This window comes from Choloepus didactylus, chromosome 2 (assembly GCF_015220235.1).
Source record: "Choloepus didactylus isolate mChoDid1 chromosome 2, mChoDid1.pri, whole genome shotgun sequence".
In the NCBI taxonomy this organism is placed as follows: Eukaryota; Metazoa; Chordata; class Mammalia; order Pilosa; family Megalonychidae; genus Choloepus; species Choloepus didactylus.
In genome coordinates, this window is record NC_051308.1 from 239824511 (window position 1) to 239849322 (window position 24812).

General features: G+C 41.3%; 1 protein-coding gene across 4 annotated transcripts in view; it reads left to right on the forward strand.

Moving 5' to 3' along the window:
- CLSTN1 (calsyntenin 1) overlaps nucleotides 1–24812 on the forward strand; it is an 83554-nt gene that overhangs the window by 15021 nt on the left and 43721 nt on the right. For all 4 annotated transcript variants that reach the window (XM_037828580.1, XM_037828582.1, XM_037828581.1 and 1 more), the window contains exon 2: nucleotides 21160–21282. In XM_037828580.1, coding sequence (XP_037684508.1) covers nucleotides 21160–21282 — 123 coding nt within the window. The remainder of the gene's footprint in view (nucleotides 1–21159; nucleotides 21283–24812) is intronic.

A 24812-nucleotide genomic window follows, 5' to 3' on the forward strand; every position in this document is an offset into this window, starting at 1 on the left:
CTGATTGACTGGCATTGTAAGAGTTAATTGATAAATGGATGTGTACAAATTAAGTGACTTGAAATGTTCTAAAAGTTGTCAGTGGGTTTGTTCCCGTTGTGCCATGTATTTAATTCTGTAGAAAATCACGTGAAAATATGTGTACTCTGAATAATTTTTCACTGCTGGCTTTTTGAGAGGGTATCCAGACACATGTAAGATATGAACTAAGAGGCAGTAAGGGGCTCTATTCCAAAAATATTTGCTTGCCTGATGCCTACATTTCCTACCTTAGTTTCTACTTTCACATTAAATCATTGAAGTTCTTTGTGAAGTGAAATGTGGGTACCTTATGTAGTTATCACTCATTAGCGCCCAGCTCAAATTAGTTTCTCAGATTAGCTGGCCTGTTTCTTAGCAGGACCTTGAGAAAATGAAAAGGGAGCAGGTGAGTTTTGATTTGATGCTGATGAAGAGGTCAGGAAAGTCTGGGCACCTCCTGATGGGGAGGGGTACGTACGTTGGAAACCCCAGCTACCGGGAGGCACTGGGAGCCTGTGGCAGTGCATGCAGGGGGACAGTGGTGACCCTGGCCATGGACCCTACCACCACCTTGCCTTGCTCTGCCCGTGAGGAATCCTCAGTTACACTTGACCTAAGGACGACACTTGTCCTGCAACAGAAGCAAAGAGCCAGTGGCAGGAGCTGGCACCAGTGATGTGTAAGTATCCTGGACGAGCCAAGTCAAGGAGGGGGTCCTTCCTACCCAGATAGCTGTCTGCAATGGGGGGAACATACAGAGGGCAAAACGCATTTGTGAGGGTTCAAGTGAAAACCGCCAGCCGAGGCTGATAAACCCAACTCTCCCCCAAGAAGGCTGTCCAGAGGGCCTCTGTGCATGAGCCTTCTGTTATACAGTTCCCTACTGGGCGTGCATCAGAATCTCCCAGAGAATGTTCCAAACCCCACCTGTGAGCCTCCAGCCAGACTTGCCTGCCTCACGTTCCAGGGTGGGGCTGGGAGGTGCGGCTGACAGATGTCTGGGGGGCTCCGTCTCCACTGTCCCTGTGTTTGGTGAGATTAGGCATATTCTTTGCTCTCTGTGAGTTAAGTCTCCGTTTCTCTAGAAGGATTCTAATGTGAGTAAAGGAGGTTTTCCCAGTTTCTCACCTGTTCTTCCCCCAGAGATAAACATCCGAATGAGAAAGACACATTCTCCAACTCTTTCCCCCTCTTCCCTCCTCCTCGTAAAACTTAGTTCTGAAATAATACTTAGTATACATACGTGAACAACCAGCCGGGGGAACAAAGCTTGAGACAAAACTCATGGGACCCTCAAACCCATCCCTGGTGCCCGTCCGTGCCAGCCAGAGGGGGCCCCCAAGTCCCTGGGTGGTTGCTTTCCCCAGTGCCCATCCTTACGTTCACATCCGGGGGGCTCTGGGCTTCAGACCCAGTGCCCACTCGATTCCCAGGGCTACTGTTAAGGGCCCCATCCCTGGACCATGGACGGGGTCGGCCTCCCTGGTAGGGGACAGTGTCCTGGAGGGAGGGCATGGATTACCAGGGCCTGAAAGGAATCTGTGACCCAGAGCCCTTCCCCCATGCCTCAGCCCAAATCCCGAGGGAGACCATTATTTCCTGAAAGTTTAAGGACCGCTTTCCCTGTCACCTCACTCGTCGCCTTTGGAACGCCTGGAGCTTTGGCCGTTAGAAATGTGACTTGTTGCGACTCCCGTGCTTGAGCCACTGACTTGCTACATTATGTTGCATCACGCTTGTAACTTTAAAGTCAGGCTGCCCGCTGACAGGTGTGATGACTGTTTATCAGTGCAGACATTACCATTACACTCACTGGTCGGGCTGGTGCCTGCACTGTTAGTCTTATAGGGCTGACCAATTTAATATCGGTAAAAAGGAATTTGATTAGAAAATTAATAGACTTATAAACTTCATGCTAGTGAAATGCTTTTATTTGCCTACTATATAAAAGCTTGTGAATATGATATTAAGGTACTTTGGAAAATTTAAATATAACCTTTTCTGAAAATCTGGTAGAAAAATGAGATAATGGATAGCCCAAGTTGAGCCCCTTTGAATGTGAACATTTCAAAAGCATTTGTTGGAAACTTCTATGAAATACAATTACGTTCTAGGTGCCTTAGACTCAGTTACTACAGCAGAGTATGTAGACGTATATACACAGAACAAAGCTGCAAAGACCCCGGTACAGAGTGTACCTGGAATTGTTTTAAAGAAGGAAACCTTTATACTTACCTCCTTTCCTCAATTCCTTGCTTCCTCCATCCACCCTTCCTTCCTTCCTTGCTTCCATCCATCCATCCACACATCCATCCATCCATCTTGTTTGCTTTTGTTTTTCTCATAATGCTGAAGTGAAAGCATTTAATTACATAACCTCCTGGATAGCGTGTAAAAATGCCCATTGATAAAAACAATTAGAGAATCCATATGGGATGCAACTCTTGGAGGTTGTTCTCTTATTTTTCTTTTTTGACAAACAGGATGTTTATTTCATCAGAGGAAGAAAATATGGGGGAGACAATGGAATAAAAAAATTGACAAGGAGAAGAAAATGAGATGACTTAAAACTAGTGAATTACCTAGTAGTTAATTAGCTTGTTGCCATATCAGATGTTTCAGCAGATACATTCTCTTTTTTTAAAATCAGTTTTATTGAGATATATTCACATGCCATAAAATCATCTGTGGTTCACAGCACCATCATATAGTTGTGCATTCATCACCCCAATCTATTTTTGAACATTTTCCTTACACCAGAAAGAATAAAAATAAGAATAAAAAATAAAAGTAAAAAAGAACACCCAAACCATCCTCCCCATCCCACCCTATTTTTCATTTAGTTTTTGTCCCCATTTTTCTACTCATCCATCCATACACTGGTTGAAGGGAGTGTGGTCCACAAGGCTTTCACAAACATGCTGTCATCCGATGTAAGCTACACTGTTAATACAATCATCTTCAAGAGTCAAGGCTGCTGGGTTGGAGTTTGGTAGTTTCAAATATTTCCTTCTAGCTATTCCAATACACTAAAAGCTAAGAAGGGAAATCTATATAGTATGTAAGAATGCCCACCAGAGTGACCTCTCATCTCCGTTTGAAATCTCTCAGCCCCAAACTTTATTTTGTTTCTGTCCTCTTATTCTTAATAAAACCTTAAGAAAAGCATTATTTAAAGCGTAGTCTATTATTTCAGCTTCAAATGCACTTCTTTGTTACTTTTGACTTTTTTGGGTCACTGGCTTTCAGCACTCGGAAAACACAGCGACAGTGGGGCACTTTACTTGGATTTCTTCCCTGGGACCTTTCCAGGGGCAGCATGTGGGGAAGTCTTCAAGAACTGTTCAGATAATACTGTTCAGATATTAAATGTTGTAATAATACCTGCAGGATTATTAAATGCAGGTAAAACTTCAGAACCACAAGCATAAAAGAAACATGGTTTTACATTTTGCTTTCCAGTAACATCGAGGCACTAGATGAAAATGCCCGATTTCTGAGGGTCAGTTAATAGAGGATTCACTGGATATTTTAGAATAGCGATTCTCACTTGGATTAGGTTTAGCGGGAGCCTGGAGCCCCTGAAATCTCCTGCCAAGTGTCGTGTGTGCGTTTTTTCCTGGGGAGGGGTTCGTGGCTTTCAGTGGATTCTCGAGAGACCCGTGATCTAAAAGAGGTTGTGAACTTTGTTTTAGAACAAACGTTCAATTATTTGTCTTTAGGTTTGGGGATGCTATATTTAAGCCAGATTTAATAGCAGAAACATTAATTCCACTTGGCCTTTTTTATCCTATTTTTTAAAACGCACATTTGTGATGATCACACCCTGATTTCTCAAAAATAGCATTGTGATTGAGGCTGGCTCGCTTGCCCTCATCTCTTTTGTCTCTGTCTCTCTTTCTCTCTCTCTCAACATAGCTAGTTTTCTTATTATCTGTTAGTTTAAAAGAAGCCAGATCCTCCCAGCAATGTGCCACATATAGTTCAGACCCAAGCAAGGGCTGCTAGTTATTTATTTTGCATTTGCTTCTTTTAGTAAGTGAAGAAAAACAGTTACGTCAGCAATCTAAAGTTTATTTTCAATTAAAATCCCCATAAATTAGAAAATGTTTCATAAAGCAGTGAAAATGGAAAAAGGAAAAAATATTATTCAGAAAAACCTATCTTAAATGTTGTTTTTTGTTGTGCCTTGGATTGTGTGATGAGTTGTGGTTGTCTCTTGACCTGAGATGTATCTAAATACTATAGGAAATCAGTCTTTAGAAAATGTAAACCAAGCATATATGATATCTACATCTGGTCAGTGCTCAGTAAATATGTGTTATATTTGATGTCGAATCCACAAAACTGGATATATTCAAATCAGCAGGGTTTTCACATCAAAACAGAAGTGAATTAAACTGTTTGGCAAAAATTTTAAAAAATAACTGGCAAAATTGTAGAAACCTCTAAAGTATTATTGTTTAAGGGTGATCAGTGGTTTTTTCTTTCACAGCACTAGAATTCTGGAGGAAACAGCACAAGCTTATGATACAGATATGTGTGTTGTGTTAAATTATTTGATATACTGAGGCAGTCAGATAAATATGAATCCTGACTAGTTATCTGATGATTATAAATAATCATTGTGAGTCTTTTAGGTGATAATGGATGTATGTTGAATTATTTATGGGTGCAATCATATGACATCTGGAATTTGTTTCAAAATAATTGAAATTGGGTAGAGGGAATGGGAGTATATAAATCAAACAAGACTGACCATGTATTGATAATTGTAGTGATTGAGTGATGGGTTTGTTCTATTCTGTCTACTTTTGTATAGGTTGTAAATTTCACGTGATTAAAAAAATTGCTTGATATAGAATTTGTTTGGAATTTGGAGGAATAACTAGAAATTTCCTTTTAAGCTTTGAAAAGTTGAATTGTGCAAAGTGTGCTTTTGCTCCTTAAAAATTACTTTGCAGAATATGTTTAAGTTAACATTTTAATCATCTGTAACATAATCGCTATGAATCTGTGGAGGGAAGGAGGGATGGCAGGGTAGCTTCTCCCAGCCCTTTATCCTTCCCTAACTTGTGGTCCGGGACTGGAGCAGCCGCCCCACCAGCCAGTGTGCACTGGGAGCCTCGGCACCAACCCGCATTCACAGTTGAGCCCCTGAGAATTTCACTCGTGCTCCTGCCACTGGTGCCCTGATTCCATTCCTGCCCCCCTTCTGTCATTCCCCACCCTGAAGCAGATGACACCTGTTAACGTGCAGGGACAGGGGTTGTGCTCTCTCCCTTGCCTCTCCCCCATCCTCGGCTCCCCTCTGCAGTTGGGGTGCAGCTCCAACTTGGGAGAAGGCATCCAAGACCTGTCGTGGCTTCACCCTTACTCACCGCTCTGCCTCATGCCGTGATACTCCCCCACACTCGTCCTGTTTCCCAGCCTCGCCGAACCGCTGTGGTCCCTCCTGAGAGACCACGTCCCGTGACAGATCCCCGTTTGGGGAGGAGATCAGGCTGCTGAGCCTGTGGCCCCGTGGTGCTGCCTTCACCAGGGGGCCGAGTGCAGGGAGCAGCCGGCCTTCCCTGGCATGTGGCCATTCTCACTTTTAAAAAATGGCAGGAGACCTGACTCGGGCAAGATGGCGGCATAGAGAGGAGTGGAAGCTAAACAGTTCCCCTGGAACAACTACAAAAAACCAGAAACAACTAGTAAATAATCCAGAATAACTGCGGGGGGACAAACGAGACCGTCCATTCATCATACACCAACCTGAATTGGGAGGAATGCCCGAGAACACAGCATAAAATCTGTAAGTAAAACCTGTGGAACCAGGTCGGGAGACCCCCTCCCCCATAGCCCGAGCTGCGGAGCCACGTGGTGCCAGAGAGAAGCTCTCTCCCAGCAAGCAAATACAGCTCAGCTGAGCTCCAACTGGGGTTTTAAGTAGCGAGTGTGAGCTGCTCACTACAGGTACGCAGCCCCAAAAAACAGACAGAGGCTTTGGGAGACGACTGACCTGGGAGAGCCAGAGGGTCGCCTTGACTGGGTCTGAAGGGGACTATCTGTTTCTTTTTTGGCTCAGTGGAGAAAGCCCCAGTCATTTTCAGTTTCCAGGGCTGTGACTCGGGGAAGGGCAGAGACACCACAAGCAGAGAGCGAGACCATTGAAATGCTAATGACCTCCACCTGAGGGGTCTGTCTTCTCTAGGAGGAAAAGGGTGGGGCCCTTTCCATTCAGAACCAGACCCCAGAGCCTGGGGGAACACGGCCATACCTCCTCACACCAGTCAAGGATTATAGGCTAACAGGCGTCACCTGCTGGGCAGAAAAGCACAGTGACCGGAGGCATCAAAGGGTGGAGCAATTTTCTAAGACACACCCGCAGGGAAACCAGATACTGAATATTTCTTCCCTCTGGGACCTGAGCCTGTTCTGGTCTGGGAAAACCTGATTTGGATAACCAAGGAAACCATGCCTAGACAACAGAAAATTACAACCTACACTAAGAAAAACAAAGTTATGGCCCAGTCAAAGGAACAAACGTACACTTCAACTGAGATACAGGAGTTTAAACAACTAATGCTAAATCAATTCAAAAAGTTTAGCGAAGATATTGCAAAAGAGATAGAGGCTGTAAAGGAAACACTGGGCATATATAAGGCAGAAATCGAAAGTTCAAAAAGACAACTAGTAGAATCTATGGAAATGAAAGACACAACACAAGAGATGAAAGACACAATGGAAACATACAACAGCAGATCTCAAGAGGCAGAAGAAAACACTCAGGAACTGGAGAACAAAACACCTGAAAGCCTACACGCAAAGGAGCAGATGGAGAAAAGAATGAAAAAACATGAGCAACGTCTCCGGGAACTCAAGGATGAAACAAAGTACAATAATGTACTTATCATTGGTGTCCCAGAAGGAGAAGAGAAGGGCAAGGGGGCAGAAGCAATAATAGAGGAAATAATTAATGAAAATTTCCCATCTCTTATGAAAGACATAAAATTACAGATCCAAGAAGTGCAGCATACTCCAAACAGAAGAGATCTGAATAGGCCTACGCCAAGACACTTAATAATCAGATTATCAAATGTCAAAGACAAAGAGAGAATCCTGAAAGCAGCAAGAGAAAAGCAATCCATTACATACAAAGGAAGCTTAATAAGACTATGTGCGGATCTCTCAGCAGAAACCATGGAGGCAAGAAGGAAGTGGTGTGATATATTTAAGATACTGAAAGAGAAAAACCACCAACCAAGAATCCTGTATCCAGCAAAGCTGTCCTTCAAATATGAGGGAGAGCTCAAAATATTTTCTGACAAACAGACAATGAGAGACTTTGTGAACAAGACACCTGCCCTACAAGAAATACTAAAGGGAGCACTACAGGGTGATAGAAGACAGGAGTGTGTGGTTTGGAACACGATTTTGGGAGATGGTAGCACAACAATGTAAGTACACTGAACAAAGGTAACTATGAATACGGTTGAGAGAGGAAGGTGAGACACCACAAGAAAGGAGGAAAGATAACGACTGGGACTGTGTAACTTGGTGAAATCTAGAGTATTCAACAATTGTGATAAAATGTACAAATATGTTCTTTTACGAGGGAGAGCAAGCAAATGTCAACCTTGCAAGGTGTTAAAAATGGGGAGGCATTGGGGGAGGGATGCAATCAGCATAAACTAGAGACTGTAACTAATAGAATCATTGTATTATGCTTCCTTAAATGTAACAAAGGTGATATACCAAGGTGAATGCAGATAAGAGGTGGGGATAGGGGAGGCATATTAGACAATTGACATTGGTGGTATTGTCTGATTCTTTATTCTACTTTGATTTAAGGTTATTTTTCCTTTTGCTGCTTCCTAGCTGTCATTTTTTTGTTTCCTCTTTCTTTTGCCTCTCTACCTTCTTTGACTCTCCCTCCTGCCTTGTGGAAGAAATGTAGATGCTCTTGCTTAGTATGAGCAGAATGTTCAATTAGGATGACTTAAATGTTTGGAAATGAACAGGGGTGTTGGTAGCAAGATGTGAGAATAACTAACAGTGCCGAATGGTGTGTGAATAAGGTGGAAAGGGGAAGCTCAGAGTCATATATGTCACCAGAAGGAAAGTTGGAGGTCAAAAGATGGAAATGTGTAAAACTGAATCCTATGGTGGGCAATGTCCATGATCAACTGTACAAATACTAGAAATCACTTCATGAACCAGAACAAATGTATGACAATACAATTAGAAGTTAATAATAGAGGGGCATATAGGGACGAACTATATACCTATTACAAACTATATACTACAGTTAGTAGTATTTCAACATTTTTTCATAAACAGTAACTAACGTACTATATCAATACTAGGAGTCAACAATTGAGGGGGGTTGGTTAGGGATAGGGGAGGATTAGAGTTTCCTTTTCTTTTTTTCTTTTTTCATCTTTCACTTTATTTCTTGTCTGGAGTAATGAAAAGTTTCTAAAAATTGAACAAAAATTAAGTGTGATGGATGCACAGCTGTATGCGGGTACCCGGGGGCAAGTGATTGTACACTTTGGATCTTTGGATAATTGTATGGTATCTGAACAATCTCAATAAAAATGAAAAAAAAAAAAAAAGAAAAGAAAGAAAACATTAAAAAAAAAAAGAATGGCAGCGCTCAGTCCATAGCGTGGTAGGTAATTGCACACGATCGTTGCTGTGCACAAGCACATGCCAGGGGACCTGTGAGAGCACACTCTTTGTGACCTGCTTATCAGGGAAAAGAAAATAAATACCCAAAAGATTTCAATGAAAATATTAATTTCCTGTTTACCTAATTTAAGGGTTTGTCTTATAGTAAAATATGATTTTACTTTAAAAATTAACGTCACGTTGATGTGATACACATAAATCACGAAGTTGGCTGTCTTGAAGAATACAAATGACTTCAACGTGGAAAACACTGGTTTTCCCTAAGAGGGTGGATCCGAGTCAGTGGTTGGTGGAAGGGCTGGGACTTTGCCCCCAGGGACTTTTTGGCACCTTCTGGAGACATTTTTGGTTGTCAGAGCTGGGGGAGGTGCTGCTGCATCTAGTGGGGAAGGCCAGGGACGTATGGGACAGCCCCCCATGACAAAGAGTGAGCTGGGGAAATCCCAGAGTGCCGAGGCTGAGAAACCCTGATCTAAATAATGTCTAATACGTATGGTTTTCAAACACTTTAAATTTATTTGGGATTTTGATGAAGAAGCCCTAAACCTGTGCTCAAAGAATTTGTCTGGAGATTCTTTGAAAGTGTTCGGTTTCAGAAAAAAAAATTACTCTTAGATTAATTAAAAGTATGTTTTACAAAGTCAAAGAAAACCAATGCTGTATTAGCCGAAACTATTACTAGAAATAATCTCAACTGAAAAGGAGAGTTGCTGAATATAGACTTCATGTAGTATTACTTTATTGATTAAAAAGTTTCCTGTTGTTTTTGAATATGCAGATTCTGAGATATAGTCACAACCATATATTCCATCCAAATTACACAGTGTCTCACAGTATCATCACTTAGTTGTGCAATCATCACACTCGATTCTAGACCATTTTCACTGCTCCAAAAAGAAAAATATCAGAGAGATAGAAAAAAAAAAAAGGAAGACTCAAAACTCCCCATATCCCTTATCCTTCCCTACTATTGACCCCTATATTGGTGTGGTACACCTGTTACTCTTGATGAAAGAAGATTAAGGTATTATTGTTAAATATAGTCCATAGCTTGCAATAGGTACTTTTCCCTTTTACCACTCTGTTATTAACTCTTTGTACAAGTGTTATACATTTGTAGTAATTCATGCAAGAACTTATTTATATTTGTAGTGTTAATTGGTGACATACATGACTCTAAACAACCCTTTCAACCAAATTCACCTATAAATAATAGGTGAATATATTACTTATAATCCCAGTAAGTTATCGTCACCTGTATCCATTCCCAAACATTTAAGTTCAGCCTTGTTAACAATTCTGTTATATTTTAGGTAACTGCTCCCCCTTCTCTAGCTTCTGTCTGTCTCTGGGTACCCTATATTCTACATTTTAAGACTCTGAGTTTACATATTCTAGTTAGTTCATATTAGTGGAATTGTACAATATTTATCTGGCTTACTTCACTCAGCATTGTGTCCTCAAGGTTCATCCATGTTGTCACGTGCTTCAGGACCTCATTCCTTTTTACCGCTGCATAGTATTCCATTGTATATATATACCACATTTTGTTTTTCTGCTCATCTGTCAATGGACATTTGGATTGTTTCTATTTTTTGGCAATTGTGAATAATGTCGCTATGAACACTGGTGTGCAAATGTCTATTCAAGTTCCTGCTTCCAGATCTTCTGGGTATACCAAGTAGCAGAATTGCCAGGTCATAGGGCATCTCAATATTTAGTTTTCTGGGGAACTGCCAAGCTGTCCTCCACAGCGGCTGTACCATTTTAGGTTCCTCCCAGCAGGGAATAAGTGTTCCTAGTTCTCCACATCCTCTCCAGCATTTGTAGTTTCCTGTTTGTTTAATGGCAGCCATTCTGGTGATATGAGATGATATCTCATTGTGGTTTTGATTTGCATTTCCCTAATAATTAATGAAGATGAGCATCTTTTCATGTGCTTCTTAGCCATTTATATTTCCTCTTTGGAAAACTGTCTCTTCATATCTTTTGCCAATTTTGTAACTGGGTTGTGTTTTTTATTGTTGAGTTGTAGGATTTCTTTATAAGTGCTGAATATCAAACCATTATCAGATACATCCTTACCAAATATTCTTTCCCATTGAGTTGGCTGCCTCTTCACCCTTTTGACAAAGTCTTTGGACACACAAATGTGTTCAATCTTAAGGAGTTCCCCTTTATTTTTTCTTTCATTGCTTCTGCTTTGAGTGTAAGGTCTAAGAAGCTACTGCCTATCGCTAGGTCTTGAAGATGTTTCCCTATATTTTCTTCTAGAAGTTTCATGGTAGTGGTTGTTACATTTAGGTCTTTGGCCCACTTTGAGTTAATTTTTGCATAGGGTGTGAGGTAGGGGTTCTCTTTCATTCCTTTGGATATGGATATCCAGTTCTCCCAGCCCCATTTGTTGAAGATACTATTCTGTCCCAGTTCAGTGGATTTGGAGACCTTGTCAAAAATCAAATGACCATAGATCTAAGGGTCTATTCTGAGCTCTCAATTTGATTCCACTGATCAATATGTCTATCTTTGTGCCAATACCATTTTGTTTTGACAACTGTGGTTTTATAATAGTCTTTAAATTCAGGAAGTGTAAGTTGTTCTTTTTTTCTAGGATATTTTTGGCTATTCCAGGCCCCTTTCCCTTCCAAATAAATTTGATAACTAACTTAAAAAAGTTTCCTATTTTATTAAACAAAAGTGCCAGGTGTTTTGTGTGTGTGTTTGTCATCGTTCTGTCTTTTAACAGCATCGCTCTGCTATAATACTGCTTCTCTCCTTTTGCTAGTAAAAGGGATAAAATAAGGCCTCTGAGGAGTCTGAAGACTTAGGGGATTGCTTTAGCTGGAGGCTGCAGATTCAGGAAGATGACAATGGGGCGACTCCTTAAGCCTCCCGGGTCTCCTTACCACTGGTATTTTTGGCCTCGCAGTTATTTCTAAAGCAGAGCTCTTGCTTGTGATTAATTTGTCAACAAGTATTTATTGAGCACCATGCAGCAGGATTATGGCTGGCTGTTTGCTTGTTTTTAATCCCCCAGGCAACCCCGTGAGGTGGTGACTGTGCCTGAGTCATGGACGAAGGACAGGCAGGGCGTGTCGTGAAATAATCTGCTCCCAGGTACAAAGCGAGTTGGGTGCAGGACCTGTACATTAACCGAGTCCTGTTTGACTCCGAGGTCCCTGCCTTTCCTACCACACCGCACTACACTGACATATTGACAACTTTGAACAGCTCCATGCTGTCTAACGACTCTCAAGAGCTCATTAGTGTGACTTGGAAGAGGGGCGCTCACCATGTGCCCTAGATTACAAGTCAAAGCCCCTTCTGCATCTGCATCCCCTCCCCTTATTCTTTTAGAGCCATTTATCACTGTCTTGCTAGTCCCGAACAAGCCATGTACTTTCCTACCTTTGTCCCTTATCTCGTATTTTGATTCTGTTTAAAATACTTCCTCACATCCAAGGAACCTCACTTATCCTCTGAAGGGTTTCCTTGTGGGCTCTCCCCTTGCACACTGGTGGTCGTAGAGGTGTTCTCGGCTGTTTCTGGCTCCATCTAGATACACGGGAGCATTGCACTTTTCCTCACTTCTGAATTTGGGCAGGGCCATGGGACGAGTCTGGCCAGTGTGACTTGTGTCCCTTCAGGGTGGAAGATTCAGCTCCCCCTGGGAGCCTTTCCTCCGTCCCTCTGGCATGGGGAATGGCCGCCTTTGAGATGGCGGCTGCGCTGCCTCGTTGGTTCCTGTGTGACCACGAGGCGCCCCCTCCCCCAGTGACCCGTGACGCACGTGAGGCTCGAGTAAGAGCCAGACCTTTGAAATGGGACCTCACGGGTCCTGAGCGATGGCGCCCCACCAGGAGTGGGCTGCTCCCTTCTCGTTTTCTCCCACACTTCAGAAACACTTGAATTGGGATTTGGATGGTGCCTGTGGTTGTGTTCTCCAAGGCTGTGACGTGAGTTTCCACAGAATCCCACACCTTGCACTGAGCCTTCCACTTGGGGGGTATTCAGGAAAGACTTGTTGGGACAAACCCAGAGTCATGAGCTAACGGACCTCAGACATGAAAGTGGTTTGAAGGACTGGGGGTGGCTCCTGCTAACGTAAGAACTTACGACGGGGGCTATCTTGCAGAGCCCCCGTGAATGTGAGCCTTTTATATTTTGATTTTGGAATTGTATGTTTTACCTATTCCAGAAGTCTTTTGCAGGAAGAAAAAAAATAATCAGCTTGCGATTTTAAACTCATATAGTTTAAGATGTGGAGAAAGACATCTCTACCACAGGGCTGGTAACACTGAATAGATTCCGCCCCTTTGTAAAGAGCTGGGGTTTTTTAATCTAAGCCTGAGAACCTGCAGCGTGTCTGCAAAGGCACCTGCTGCCCCCTGGCGGCGGTGTCCCTTAATGGCAGATTCTTTGGCTGGACCACGGTGAAAAGTTGAACCTGCAAACCAGACACGGAACGTCATCCAGGATTTAGCAGCGAAATGCCTACCGTCTCTTGAAGCATTCGGCTGTCCTTATTTAAAGGACCAACGTGACTGATCTAGGTGGGCTGGAATGAGAGGGGGCGCACATCAAATTCTTTTTTGGAGACAGTGGATTCCAGTTTTTAGACGAATCAACCAGAAGCGGGGGAGTTGGTGGTTCTGGGCTGGTGGTTCTGTGTCCTGGGTCAAGAGCGCGGCCGTATGGTGACGAGTGGTCAGGCTCTCGGGGGCAGCCTGCGGGGCTCTTGCCTGTGTGGTGTGGCCAAGGGCTAACCTCTCTTTAGCCCAGTGACATGGGTGTACTATGGAGACATATGTTGTACATTTAAAGTTGGCCTTGAAGTTGACTGTTGTCTTCTTTAATCTTGATTTTTCAACCTGTAGCAATTTCAACTGACTAAAATCTGCTGCCACCAAAAAATTAGTCATGTCCTAAATTTATGGAGGTGTACTCCTGATGTGCCTGACATTTACAAAAGATGTGATTGCCAGCCTTGCTATTTGCTATGTTAAGTTAATGATGGATCATTTAAATTTTAGTAAATATTTGAGCCTGGCTAAGGTTTATGTTTTTCCTTTTATGATCTAGAATGTGATGGAATGAATTAGATGTAGAATCTCAACATAAATGACACTTCCCTCTCTTCATTTGTGATTTTATGAATGAGTACAGAAACCTCAGTCACCTTATTTGTATAATGCAAATTGAATGTTATGAAATATTAAAAATATCATTCATTTAGTATTTAAAAGGTCAGTCTTTGGAATTGGCCATATCTCTTCAATCTATTGCCAGCTTAAAGCAACAATTTAGAAATTTTAAATTATAAAATGAGAGTGCTGGGAAAAAATAAAATAGCTGGGATTTATAGCTATAAAATTACTTTTCCTCTTGAACTATCATCCATTTTCAGCTGCAGCCTTTCCATTTGGGTAGTGGAATGAAACATTTTATGCCTACTATTTTTTTATACATTTTTTTATTGTGAAATTTAACATATATACATAACAGTGATAGATTTCAAAGTACAATTTAACAAGAAGTTAGCAAATTTCAAAGAATGTTAGGGGTTCCAGTTCTCACAGTTTCAGTTCTTTCCTTATTATGAAATATAAGATATATACAGAAAGGTGATAACTTTCAAAGTACAATTTAACAAGCTATTATATAGGTAATTTCAAAGAGTGTTATGGGTTACAGTTAAACAGTTTTAGTTCTTTCCTTATTGTGAAATATAAGATATATACGGAAAGGTGATAACCTTCAAAGTATAATTTAACGAGTAGTTACAAAGCGAATTTCAGAGAATGTTGTGGATTACAATTCCACCATTTTCAGTTATTTCCTTCTAGCTATTCTAATACCCTAACATCTAAAAAAATGTTTTTATCTAAAGATTCAGTATTTGTAATCCTTTGTTAAATCCTCTCTTGTCTGTTGTGACCCCTTTCTCTTGTTTAATCGCTTTATCGATCTTCAGGGGTGTCTAGGCAGTGAGCACCCTAACTTGTTCATATTGAAAGAGGGTGTCGACATGGGATGGGGCTGCATCTGGTTGTTGTTCTTAAAGAGGCTGTTGCGTCTGGGTTTTAGGACTTGTCTGGCATAGGAACGCTCTGGTGGATTTAAGTTTCTGAGAGAGAATCTCAGATAGGGAGCTAGGTATTTCAGGACTACTATTGGTTAGGTATTTCAGCTTGGCATACTGTGGCCATTTGGGATATCTACCTGGAGCTTGCATAAGAGAAACCTCCAGGACAGCCTCTCAACTCTATTTGAAATCTCTTAGTCACTGCAACCTTATTTTGTTACCTCTCTTTTCCCCCTTTTGGTCAAGAATGTGTCTACTATTTTTACATTCCTGTTGGGTTAAATAAAGGCCACGAACTAGTTAAAATCTCAAGAGTTTTATGGACTCCAATATTGTAAAATACTTCAATTTTATTATTTATTATGTTTATAAATTTTTCTGGTTTGCTAATGCTGCCAGAATGCAAAACACCAGAGACAGATTGGCTTTTATAAAAGGGGGTTTATTTGGTTACACAGTTACAGTCTTAAGGCCATAAAGTGTCCAAGAACACATCAGGAATCGGGTACCTTCACTGGAGGATGGCCAATGGTGTCCGGAAAACCTCTGTTAGCTGGGAAGATACGTGGCTGGCGTCTGATCCAAAGTTCTGGTTTCAAAATGGCTTTCTCCCAGGACGTTCCTCTCTAGGCTGCAGTTCCTCAAAAATGTCACTCTTAGTTGCATTTGGGATATTTGTCCTCTCTCAGCTTCTCCAGAGCAAGAGTCTGGTTTCAACGACTGTCTTCAAACTGTCTCTCATCTGCAGCTCTGTGCTTTCTTCAAAGTGTCCCTCTGGGCTGTAGCTCCTCTTCAAAATGTCACTCTCAGCTGCACTGAGTTCCCTCTGCCCGTCAGCTCATTTATATGGCTCCAGTGATCAAGGCCCACCCTGAATGGGTGGGGCTACACCTCCATGGAAATATCTCATCAGAGTTATCACCTACAGTTGGGTGGGGCGCATTTCCATGCAAACAACCTAATCCAAATGTTCCAACCTAATCCCCACTAATATGTCTGCCCCACAAGATTGCATCAAAGAATATGGCCTTTTCTTGGGGACATAATACATTCAAACCAGCACATAAATTCATTAACAAAACCTTAAAATATTAAATTGGGGGCTCAGTGGTGAGAGGGACCACCCACCCCCACCCCATGGCTTGTTGTCAGAGCCACCTGCCCGTTGTGCCCCCATGGACCGTCCGAACTCCCTCCCGTGTCCTCTGGTTGGTCTGGGAGGGACGCGCAGACTGGGCCGGACCCCGCTGTGAGTAGGGGGCATCCTGAGGCCCCTGCCCTGCTTCTGCTGCAGCCAGGTGGTGTGGGGCTTCAGTGGCAGCACCAAGCAGCTGGACACCCCCACTGCTCACCTCCCTGAACACGTGGTAGATGATCTTCCGGTGACACACCCGCTGGCGTTTGTCACGGCTGGGCCAGTGTTGGAGGCGGAGATGTCCATAAGGTGGTGGTGAGCATAGGATGGAGCCCAAACCACAAGATACGAAAAAGTCGCTGGGAACTCACAGTGTGCAGACCTTCCAAGAGGACTTCTATGGGGAAACTCAGTGTGGCCATTGTCAGCTACCTCAGACCAGGAAAGAATTTTGATTCTTTCAAGTCACTCATTTCAGCAATTCAAGGTGATACTGAGGAAGCTTAGAAATGACTAGAGTTACTGGAACAGCTGAAACTAAAAGAAGACAATTTCTTCCAGGTTCCTAAAAGCAAAATAATGAATGGCCATTGCTGAAAAATCATCTTATTTATTCATTCATTGTTTTCTAGTATTTTACTGCTCATAACTACACACTCACATTGGCTATATTTTAAAAATCAATCATTTTCCCATAGCTGTGAATTAGTTTAAACATTATAATATAATTACTATATTTATGCTTCAACTGTTAAACCCATCATGCCACAGTACTAAAAAGATTTCATTTAAAAATCAAGTTTCTTTTTTATGTTATCTGTTAATTAAAAACTCACTCAAAGCTTTCTAAATATACCACTTAAGAGTTTCTTATGAAAATAAAATGTATGTAAGTGGTTGAAAGGCATATCACTAGTTTGAGATGAGACATGTGATTCTCATGATAACATACCAGTGTGTGTGTATGTACTTTTATATAGCATGTGCTGCTAAACACATCAGACTTGTAGAAGTAAATGCATTAAACAGGTTTGGTAGTCTATTATAAACCTAAGAGGAAAAATCCAGACTTTGTATTTTTGATAATTGTGCATTTTTTTTTTCACATTAATATATTTTATTATAGACATGAAGACTTGTGAAATTCATTTCAGTCATTTCCTTCATGAGGTGAAATCACTGTACTCTGTTCCATTTTTATGTAGACCTGCCTCTATTCTAAATAGTCCTGACTTCCTCCTTCCCCTATTGTTTTATTTGTATTTTAAGAGACAAATGAGTGTTTTTCAAATCTGTAGTTCTCATTTTGTGTTCCTCCTTTTTTAAGAGGAGATATTCTTGTTCTTCAACTTTTTTTTTTTTTTGATTGGTTCCTTTTTCCTTTAAACAATTGTCAGCGTTGAGTTTTTTGTTTTGTTTTTTCCGTTTAGATTAGCTTACAACTATACACTTACAAGAGATTGAATCTGTCTTTCACTATATGAACAGTGATGGCCATGCTTATCTGCATTGCACTCTTAGGAAAAAAAATCTTCTTTAGGTTTCAAGATTTAATTGAACATATAGCAGTTCATTTATATATGCCAGTTTCTTTTTTTTCTTTTTAATGCCAGTTTCTTAAAGAACACAAAATCCTTGGGATTCCCCTCCCCTGAAACTATTTAAGAGCCAATTCAACTAGGAAAGAGCTTGAAAGTTACTTATTTTTCATGTAATTACGTGCCTCAACAAATCTAAACTCTGTAGTTGTGTATGTTCAATGCCAGTCTAAAGAGTGCCTGTAGCTTTGGGGGGAAAGCATAAATAATAAAGTTCCAGTTAAATAATCTTCATCTCATACATTTTCCTTCCTGCTAACTATGTGGTTTTTGGCAATTTGAGTCTTTTTGTTTATGTAGGCAGAAATATGAAATTGAAATGTGAGAAATTAAGGTTACAGATTGCTTTGGTCCCCTGAAATAGTGCATTGCCTCATTGTTCACTTCAGCACTGGGTTTGCTGGAAAGGAGGGGCAGTATATGGAATGTAGTTTTAAAGATGAAAGCAACTCATTATAAATCAGTTTTCCCTAAACAGAAAAACATCTAAAAGTCCCATTCAATTAGGGAGAAACATGGATAAATTCAGTTGGTTGTATTTTACTTTATGGTGTACGACTTTGTGACAAACAACAGTTTCAGACATTTTTCATTTCTTTGTAAAAGTATTTAGAAAATGTAATTTAATGTTAGAAATAAAATACTTGAACAAAAGATGCCTCAGTTATCTGTGCTTTTATGAAGCAGTTAAACATGCGAAGGTTAAAAACAGATTTGAGTTTATTTTGTTTGACTAGTTTGTTGCTAATTATGTCCTCATAAGTATATGAAAATTCTCTGGTATTTTACTGTTGCCTTGTGTTTTTTAAATTGAAATCAAATATTGCTATTAATATATAGTGAATGAATATTTTTTACATTTTAAAATGAGAAAACAGAGACAAATAGTGGCGTTTTGGAGTACTTTCTTTCAAATGACATGGTTAACTGTTACATGTATGACTCTCGGAAGTGTTCTGGCCTGCATAATAGCATGGTTTATTTAAAAAGATACCTGGAGAGGATGCTGAGTTTCAGCAGTTGGGTAAAACATTCAAGCTGATTGCCAAATGGAATTATCTTCTGTGTTGGTTGGAGTCCTGGAGACCAATGGCAAACTCTTTGCCAGGCTCAGTTAACCCAGACACCCAGTTAACCCCTGGCTGTCCGTTGCTGTTTGGGGATATTTTTCTTTAGGAGAAGGGACGTGTGCTACCACCACCTGAATCCTCTTCTTTATCTGCACCTCTTGTCCCTGGAGCAGCTGTTGAGGAGGGAGAAGATGTATTTCAAAGGCACTTTCAAATTTTTGGTCTGGGTTTGATCTGGGTTTGACTTTATCGTAGGTCCCTCTGTAATATACCCATAGCTCACCTTTCCCAGGCTGATCTCGCAGTATTTTCGTTCACCCATGCTGCACCTCTAGATTTTCTAGCCTCCTTTCTTGGGACATCTACCTGCCCAAAGCAGACAAAAATAAAGCACCTTCCCAGTGTCTAGAACCCCAAATCGTACCTGTTTTTCTATTCTCAGCTCAAAAAGCTGACTTCTCTGTGAGAGAATTTACAAATCAGGGCATGGATTTTTTTGGAGGAGGAAATGTTCAAGTTGAGATCCCAAGTGAGGTGACAGGTCCCCTTCCCGGGGGTCTGAGAGATCAGAACCACTTTAATACTATTAAGACATTATTTGCCTTTTCCTCCTTCACGCATGTACAATGGAGTTTTCCAGAGGCTTCCTAATGTGTCACGTTGCAGACTGCAGCTGTCTGCTGTTACACCAGACAGTGCAAAGATGTGCAGAAATGTGAAACATTGTCACTCTTCTCACCAACCTTTGTTGGGGAAAATATGGTTATTTTAATAAAAATCTTATTTATGTTAACATATAATGAATTTCTTAAAAAGAATTTATAAATAAGTATTAAATTTTTCTTGGTTTTAACTTCTAAACCAGTAAATACCGATGGACAGATAAAACCCACATAAACCAAAAAGCTGTTTGGGGCCCTTGGTAAATTGCTAGTGTAAATGGATTCTGAGACCATGGAGGTTGAGAAGCACCATTTTAGAAGATGCCCTGGCTGCTGTGTGGGACTAAGTGTAGGAGGGCCAGAGTGACAGCGGCGAGCAGGTTGGTTACGTGGCTTTGGTGAGAGCCCAGGCGAGCAGCAGGGAGGATGGGAAATGGCTGGACCTGCATTTATTGTAAACGTGAAGGTGTAGGATTTGCTGCTGGTTTGAACGTGGATGTGTTAAGTGACTGGGAGACGTGCCCTTCCTTAGGAAGATGGTAGCTCTGCTCTGGTCTTTCTTTTTGGAGGTGGGCCTGCAGGTGCCCATGCCCTGGGAAAGTGACAGGTGAGCATGTTGCTCTGTTGCCGTGTGCATTCGAGGAAAGGCCAGGTGAGGCCCAGGAGCTGCTGATCGTGTCATGGTCACCGCATAACATCCAGGAAACATTGCACGAAGGGTGGCTTAACATTATACTCAGTTTTAGATACTTCTGGTTTGACATACGCTTACAGAAAAGATTCTGGACAGTTCATTCAACAAGCAGTCACGCCTACCTAGAAATTAAAATTTCATACCATTCCTTTCAGTCTTTGCAGGTCAATTTAATGGAGGAGTATCCCGAGGTTATAATGTGAGCTATTAATGATCTGAAGGTGAGAATAAAAAAGGAAATAAAAAGGCCTGAGCTGTAAGATGGAGCCCAGAGATGCTGGTGGTGGGGGCGGCTCAGCTTGGCTGGGGGAGCTGAGGGAGAGCCTTGGCCACAGGGTGGGGGAAAGTCACACAGGCCCCTGGGAGCAAAGCCCCCGCCAAACAGTTGGGGGGATACGTCCTGTTCCCTCTTATTACTCTTTCTTGTGATCACTACCAGTTTATCGTACCAGGTAAGTGAAGTAAGTAATGCCAGAAGAGCAGTTCTTAACTTCAGAAACAAAAATAGTAGTTCCAGTGCCTGATCGAGAATGTAAAATAATCTCTCCTCCAGTGATCTGTGCTGACCCCGGAGGTTGGAGGTTGATGGAGTCTCTGGTTACAGACGAGGGAGTTGAGTCGAGAGATCAGTGAGCTCACTTAGGGCCACACAGCTAATAAATGGGGGGAAGCTGGGATTCGACACAGATCTGTCTGACTCCAAAGTGGATTTTCTTAAACACTGTGTTTTAGGTCGAATTTTCTAAGGAATTCTGTGGTTGGTTTTATCTTTAATTCTTTATATTCATAGTTTTATATTGGTAGTTTGTCCGTTTTGAATCTTTGTTTGTAATGCCAGTTTTAAACAATAAGGTAATATCTACTGTCATAAAAATGATAAAGCCTATTTTTCTTTGTAACCTTTCTGTGATAGTTTGAGTTTGCCTATAGCCATCAGTTTTCTTTCTTTTAATTTTCAGGGCAACTTATTTCTTACTTCTGGTTGCTTCATGGACTTGATAATTTCTACATTAGTTACTTTTGTATTCAGTATTTCACCCCATTTGGGTCTTCATACCAAACTTTGCAACAAAAATACCAGTGTTCCCTTCCAGACTGACTTAATGGGAATTTTATTTTAATGTAAGTGGATGGATTTTGTCTTCAAAACAGTTCTGCGTTCACAGCGATTCTAACCGTGCACATTTTCTTCCTTCTCTCTCTCTCACACAGTTAACAGGCATAAGCCCTGGCTCGAGCCCACGTATCATGGCATAGTCACGGAAAACGACAACAGGGTGCTTCTCGACCCTCCCCTGATCGCCCTGGATAAAGACGCGCCGCTGCGCTTTGCAGGTATGGACATGGAGTTATTCTGTATAAATGTGGACCAGGTGAGAAGCTTTTCATGCACCTGTTGGTATTTCTGAACCTTTCTGGAAACGTCTTGATAGCAAAGTGTTACATGTGGCGCCTCCGCACCAGAATTTTTTCCTTTTAATTTTAATACTCGAGATACCTGGCCAAAAAAAACAAAACAAAAACCCCAAACTTGTTCTTATAGTTAGAAAAGAGAATATTTAATTGCATCATTAAAGGCCTGGTCTTCATGTAGCCAGGTGGACAACACGCCTCTCAAAGGTGAGCGTGCGCCCAGAGCATCTGGGGATCGTGCGAAAATGCAGGTTCGGATCCAGCAGCCCTGGGGGAGACCCCGAGATTCTGCATTTCCAGCCTGCTCCCAGGTGATGCTGGCGCCACTGGCTGCACCTGAGTGCAAGGACCCAGATGATTACTGCTCAGGGCTTGACTTGTGCTACCTGGATTTTCAGGTACCTAGATTTTCAGGTACCTAGAAAGTCTTGTAAAAGTTGAGCTGTCTATGGAGCAGTCCTCTTGGCTTAGATTTTATAGTTACTAAATTTTTAACTTGAGTGACTTCATAAGATTACAATACCTAATCTTTATCAAGACGGATCTCTGGGATTGCTTTGGAGCTTTTCATTTTGTAATAACCTTTTCTTTGCTAAAGTGTAATGTTACTTTCCACATCAAAACTATTCTTGCTCTAGGTAAAGTGTGCTTAGCTGTTTTCTCAACTGATGAAGGAGATGTACTGTTTAACTCTCTCTTCGCCTCAGATTTGGAATCGACACTGTAAACTTAATTTTTAAAGAGTAGTTTTCGCATGGTATTTTTCCAGTATAAAATTTCCCATAATAAAGAGTGTGTTCTGTCTGCTTAGGAACAAATAAGAAAATTGTATTAATTTCTGTAAATAATATCAAACATTTACTATAGTTAATTGAGGGAAATGAATGTGGGGTTGTTTCTGAAGAGCTATGTGAAAAATCAATTTGTCCTTCAGTCTGTCCAAGTGTCACATCATATTTTCAGAAAAGTAACCCAAGAACTGGCTTGTGCTGTTTGAATAGTGAGGGAGGCAGATCCTTTCCAGTTAGTTTTGCTTGTTTATTTATTGTTAGGGAAAACTCCAAATGGAGGACAGTAGAGGAAGCACCCTATGCTTTGAGAATAAACAGCTATTTGCCTGGTAGCTGAGTTGATTTTTGTTTGTTTTCCAGATTTAAAATCATTTTTAGCATTGTATGTTGGTATTCTCTGTACTAACTAGATTTTTGAGTGTGTATGTACATGTATATGTATATAGATATACACACACCCACATGCACACCCTATTTGGTTATTGTACACAGCTCCTCCTTATGAGTGCGGTGTTTGGTGCTGTATAAATAGTTTTAATAGAATTATCTACCTTATGTTTTTGAGTGGACTTATATACAGTTCTGACATTTTATGCCTTTTAAGGAGTGACAGCAGTCAAGGTTTCGTACTTACTCTCTATGGCTTTTCTTTACCAGTATGAAGTGCCAGCTGCATACAGTCCCATTGTCTGTGGAACACCATCTTGCTCCATCACTAATAACACATGACACTCATTAAGCATTCGCAGGGTTTCAGGCACTATGTTCAGCGCTTTACAAATACGAATTTGTATTTCATCCTCACACCAGCCTTAGGGGCCAGTGGTGATTCCACCATCCCCTTTTAACAGACAAGGAAGCTGATTACAGAGCAGATAAATGATTTGCTCTGGGTCACACAGCTAATGTGTGGCGGAAGCAGGAGTGCATCCCAGGCAGGACATCCCAGGCAGGACATCCCAGGCAGGGCAGCTCTTGACCACGACGTCACGTTAGGCACTGCAGAGTCACAGCGGGAAGCAGGAGATGAAGTGTCCTGCTGAGGACTGTTGTAAAGGAAAAAGTCGCATCGATAAAGTGTCACTTACTTTTTCCTCCTTACTGGGCTTAATTTTATTGTATCATTTATGAAAATTTACAATTATGTGTGAAGTAATACTCATAAAGTTTTATAGGGTGTTCTTAATTGATGTGCAAAATTATATATTGAGGTTTTTTTTTTTTTTTTTTTTTAACTATAGAGAGAAGCAATTTAGAGCTAAACCATGGTGATAATTAGCTTATGTTTGCCATACTGGACAGATAAGTCCATGTTTTCCTCTTGGAGATTTTCATGGGGGAAAACAACTGCTCCTATATTCTTTTTCTTTTTTCTTTTTTTTTTGAATAAAATTCACATACCATAAAATTCACCCTTTTTAAAGGATAAAATTCAGTGGATTTTAGTGTATTCACAAGGTTGTACAACAGCACTGTTCTCTAATCCCAGAACTTTTCATCATCCCCAAAAGCCACCCTGTACCTGTTAAGCAGGCACCCTCCGATCCCACCCACCCCCCCTTAGCCCCTGCATGCACTGTTCTACCTTCTGTCTCCATGGATGTGCCTCTTTGGGACATTTCATAGAATTCGGATCATGCAATACATGGATTTTTGTGACTGGCTTCTTTCACTCTGCAGAATGTTTTCAAGTTCATCTATGTTGTAGCATGTATCAGAACTTCATTCCTTTTTCAATTTTTTTGTTAGAGAAATTGTGGGTTTACAGAAAAAGCATGCATAAAATACGGAGTTCCCATATACCACCCTATTATTAACACCTTGCAATAGTGTGATACATTTGTTACAACTCATGAAAGAATGTTTTAATGACTACTATTCATTGTGGTCCATTGATTATTAATAGGGCTCACTGTGTTGTATAGTCCTATGTTTTTTTTAAATTTTTCATTTCTTTTTATTGTCTAATGATTTTCAATTGTATGTATGCTACACTTTTTGGCTCTTATGGATAATGCTACTTTGAACATTCGTGTACAAGTTTTTGTGTGGATGTAGTTTTCAGTTCTCTTGGGTGTTTACCTGGGAGTGGAACCAACACTCGTGTACCCTGACTGGAACATGCTCCCCATCTCTCCACCCACGTGGTATGGGGAAAGGAGCACCTCCCACCCAGCTGTAGCACCCTCCCTTCCTCACTCTTCTGCTGCCATGGAACACACCCAGATGTGAGCCAGAGCCTTCCTGTAGCCGACAGGTGGTCAGGATCACAGACCCTAGAGCCAGGCAGCCTGTGCTTGAATCCAGGTTCTGCCGTTTATTGACTGGGTGGCCTTGGGCAAGTTACTTAACATCTCTGTGTCTCAGGCTCCTCATTTGTAAAATGAGGATAATAATGTCATGTACCTCTAGGGTTTGGGAAATGTTAGCTTATTCCCATGCAGCAGGTACTTTCACTCTCCTGCCTTCCAGATGCATCCCTGTGCCCCAGATCAGCACCTGGGACATGTCCACGCTCCATGAATATTTGTGGCGGGAACCACTGACCTTGCCCCACATCACGCAGCTCATTTTTGACCCAGGCAGTCTGACCCTCAGCCTGATTCTCGGGCTCCACCATTGGCTCTCACTGCATTATTGTCAACATTTTTAAGCATTCTG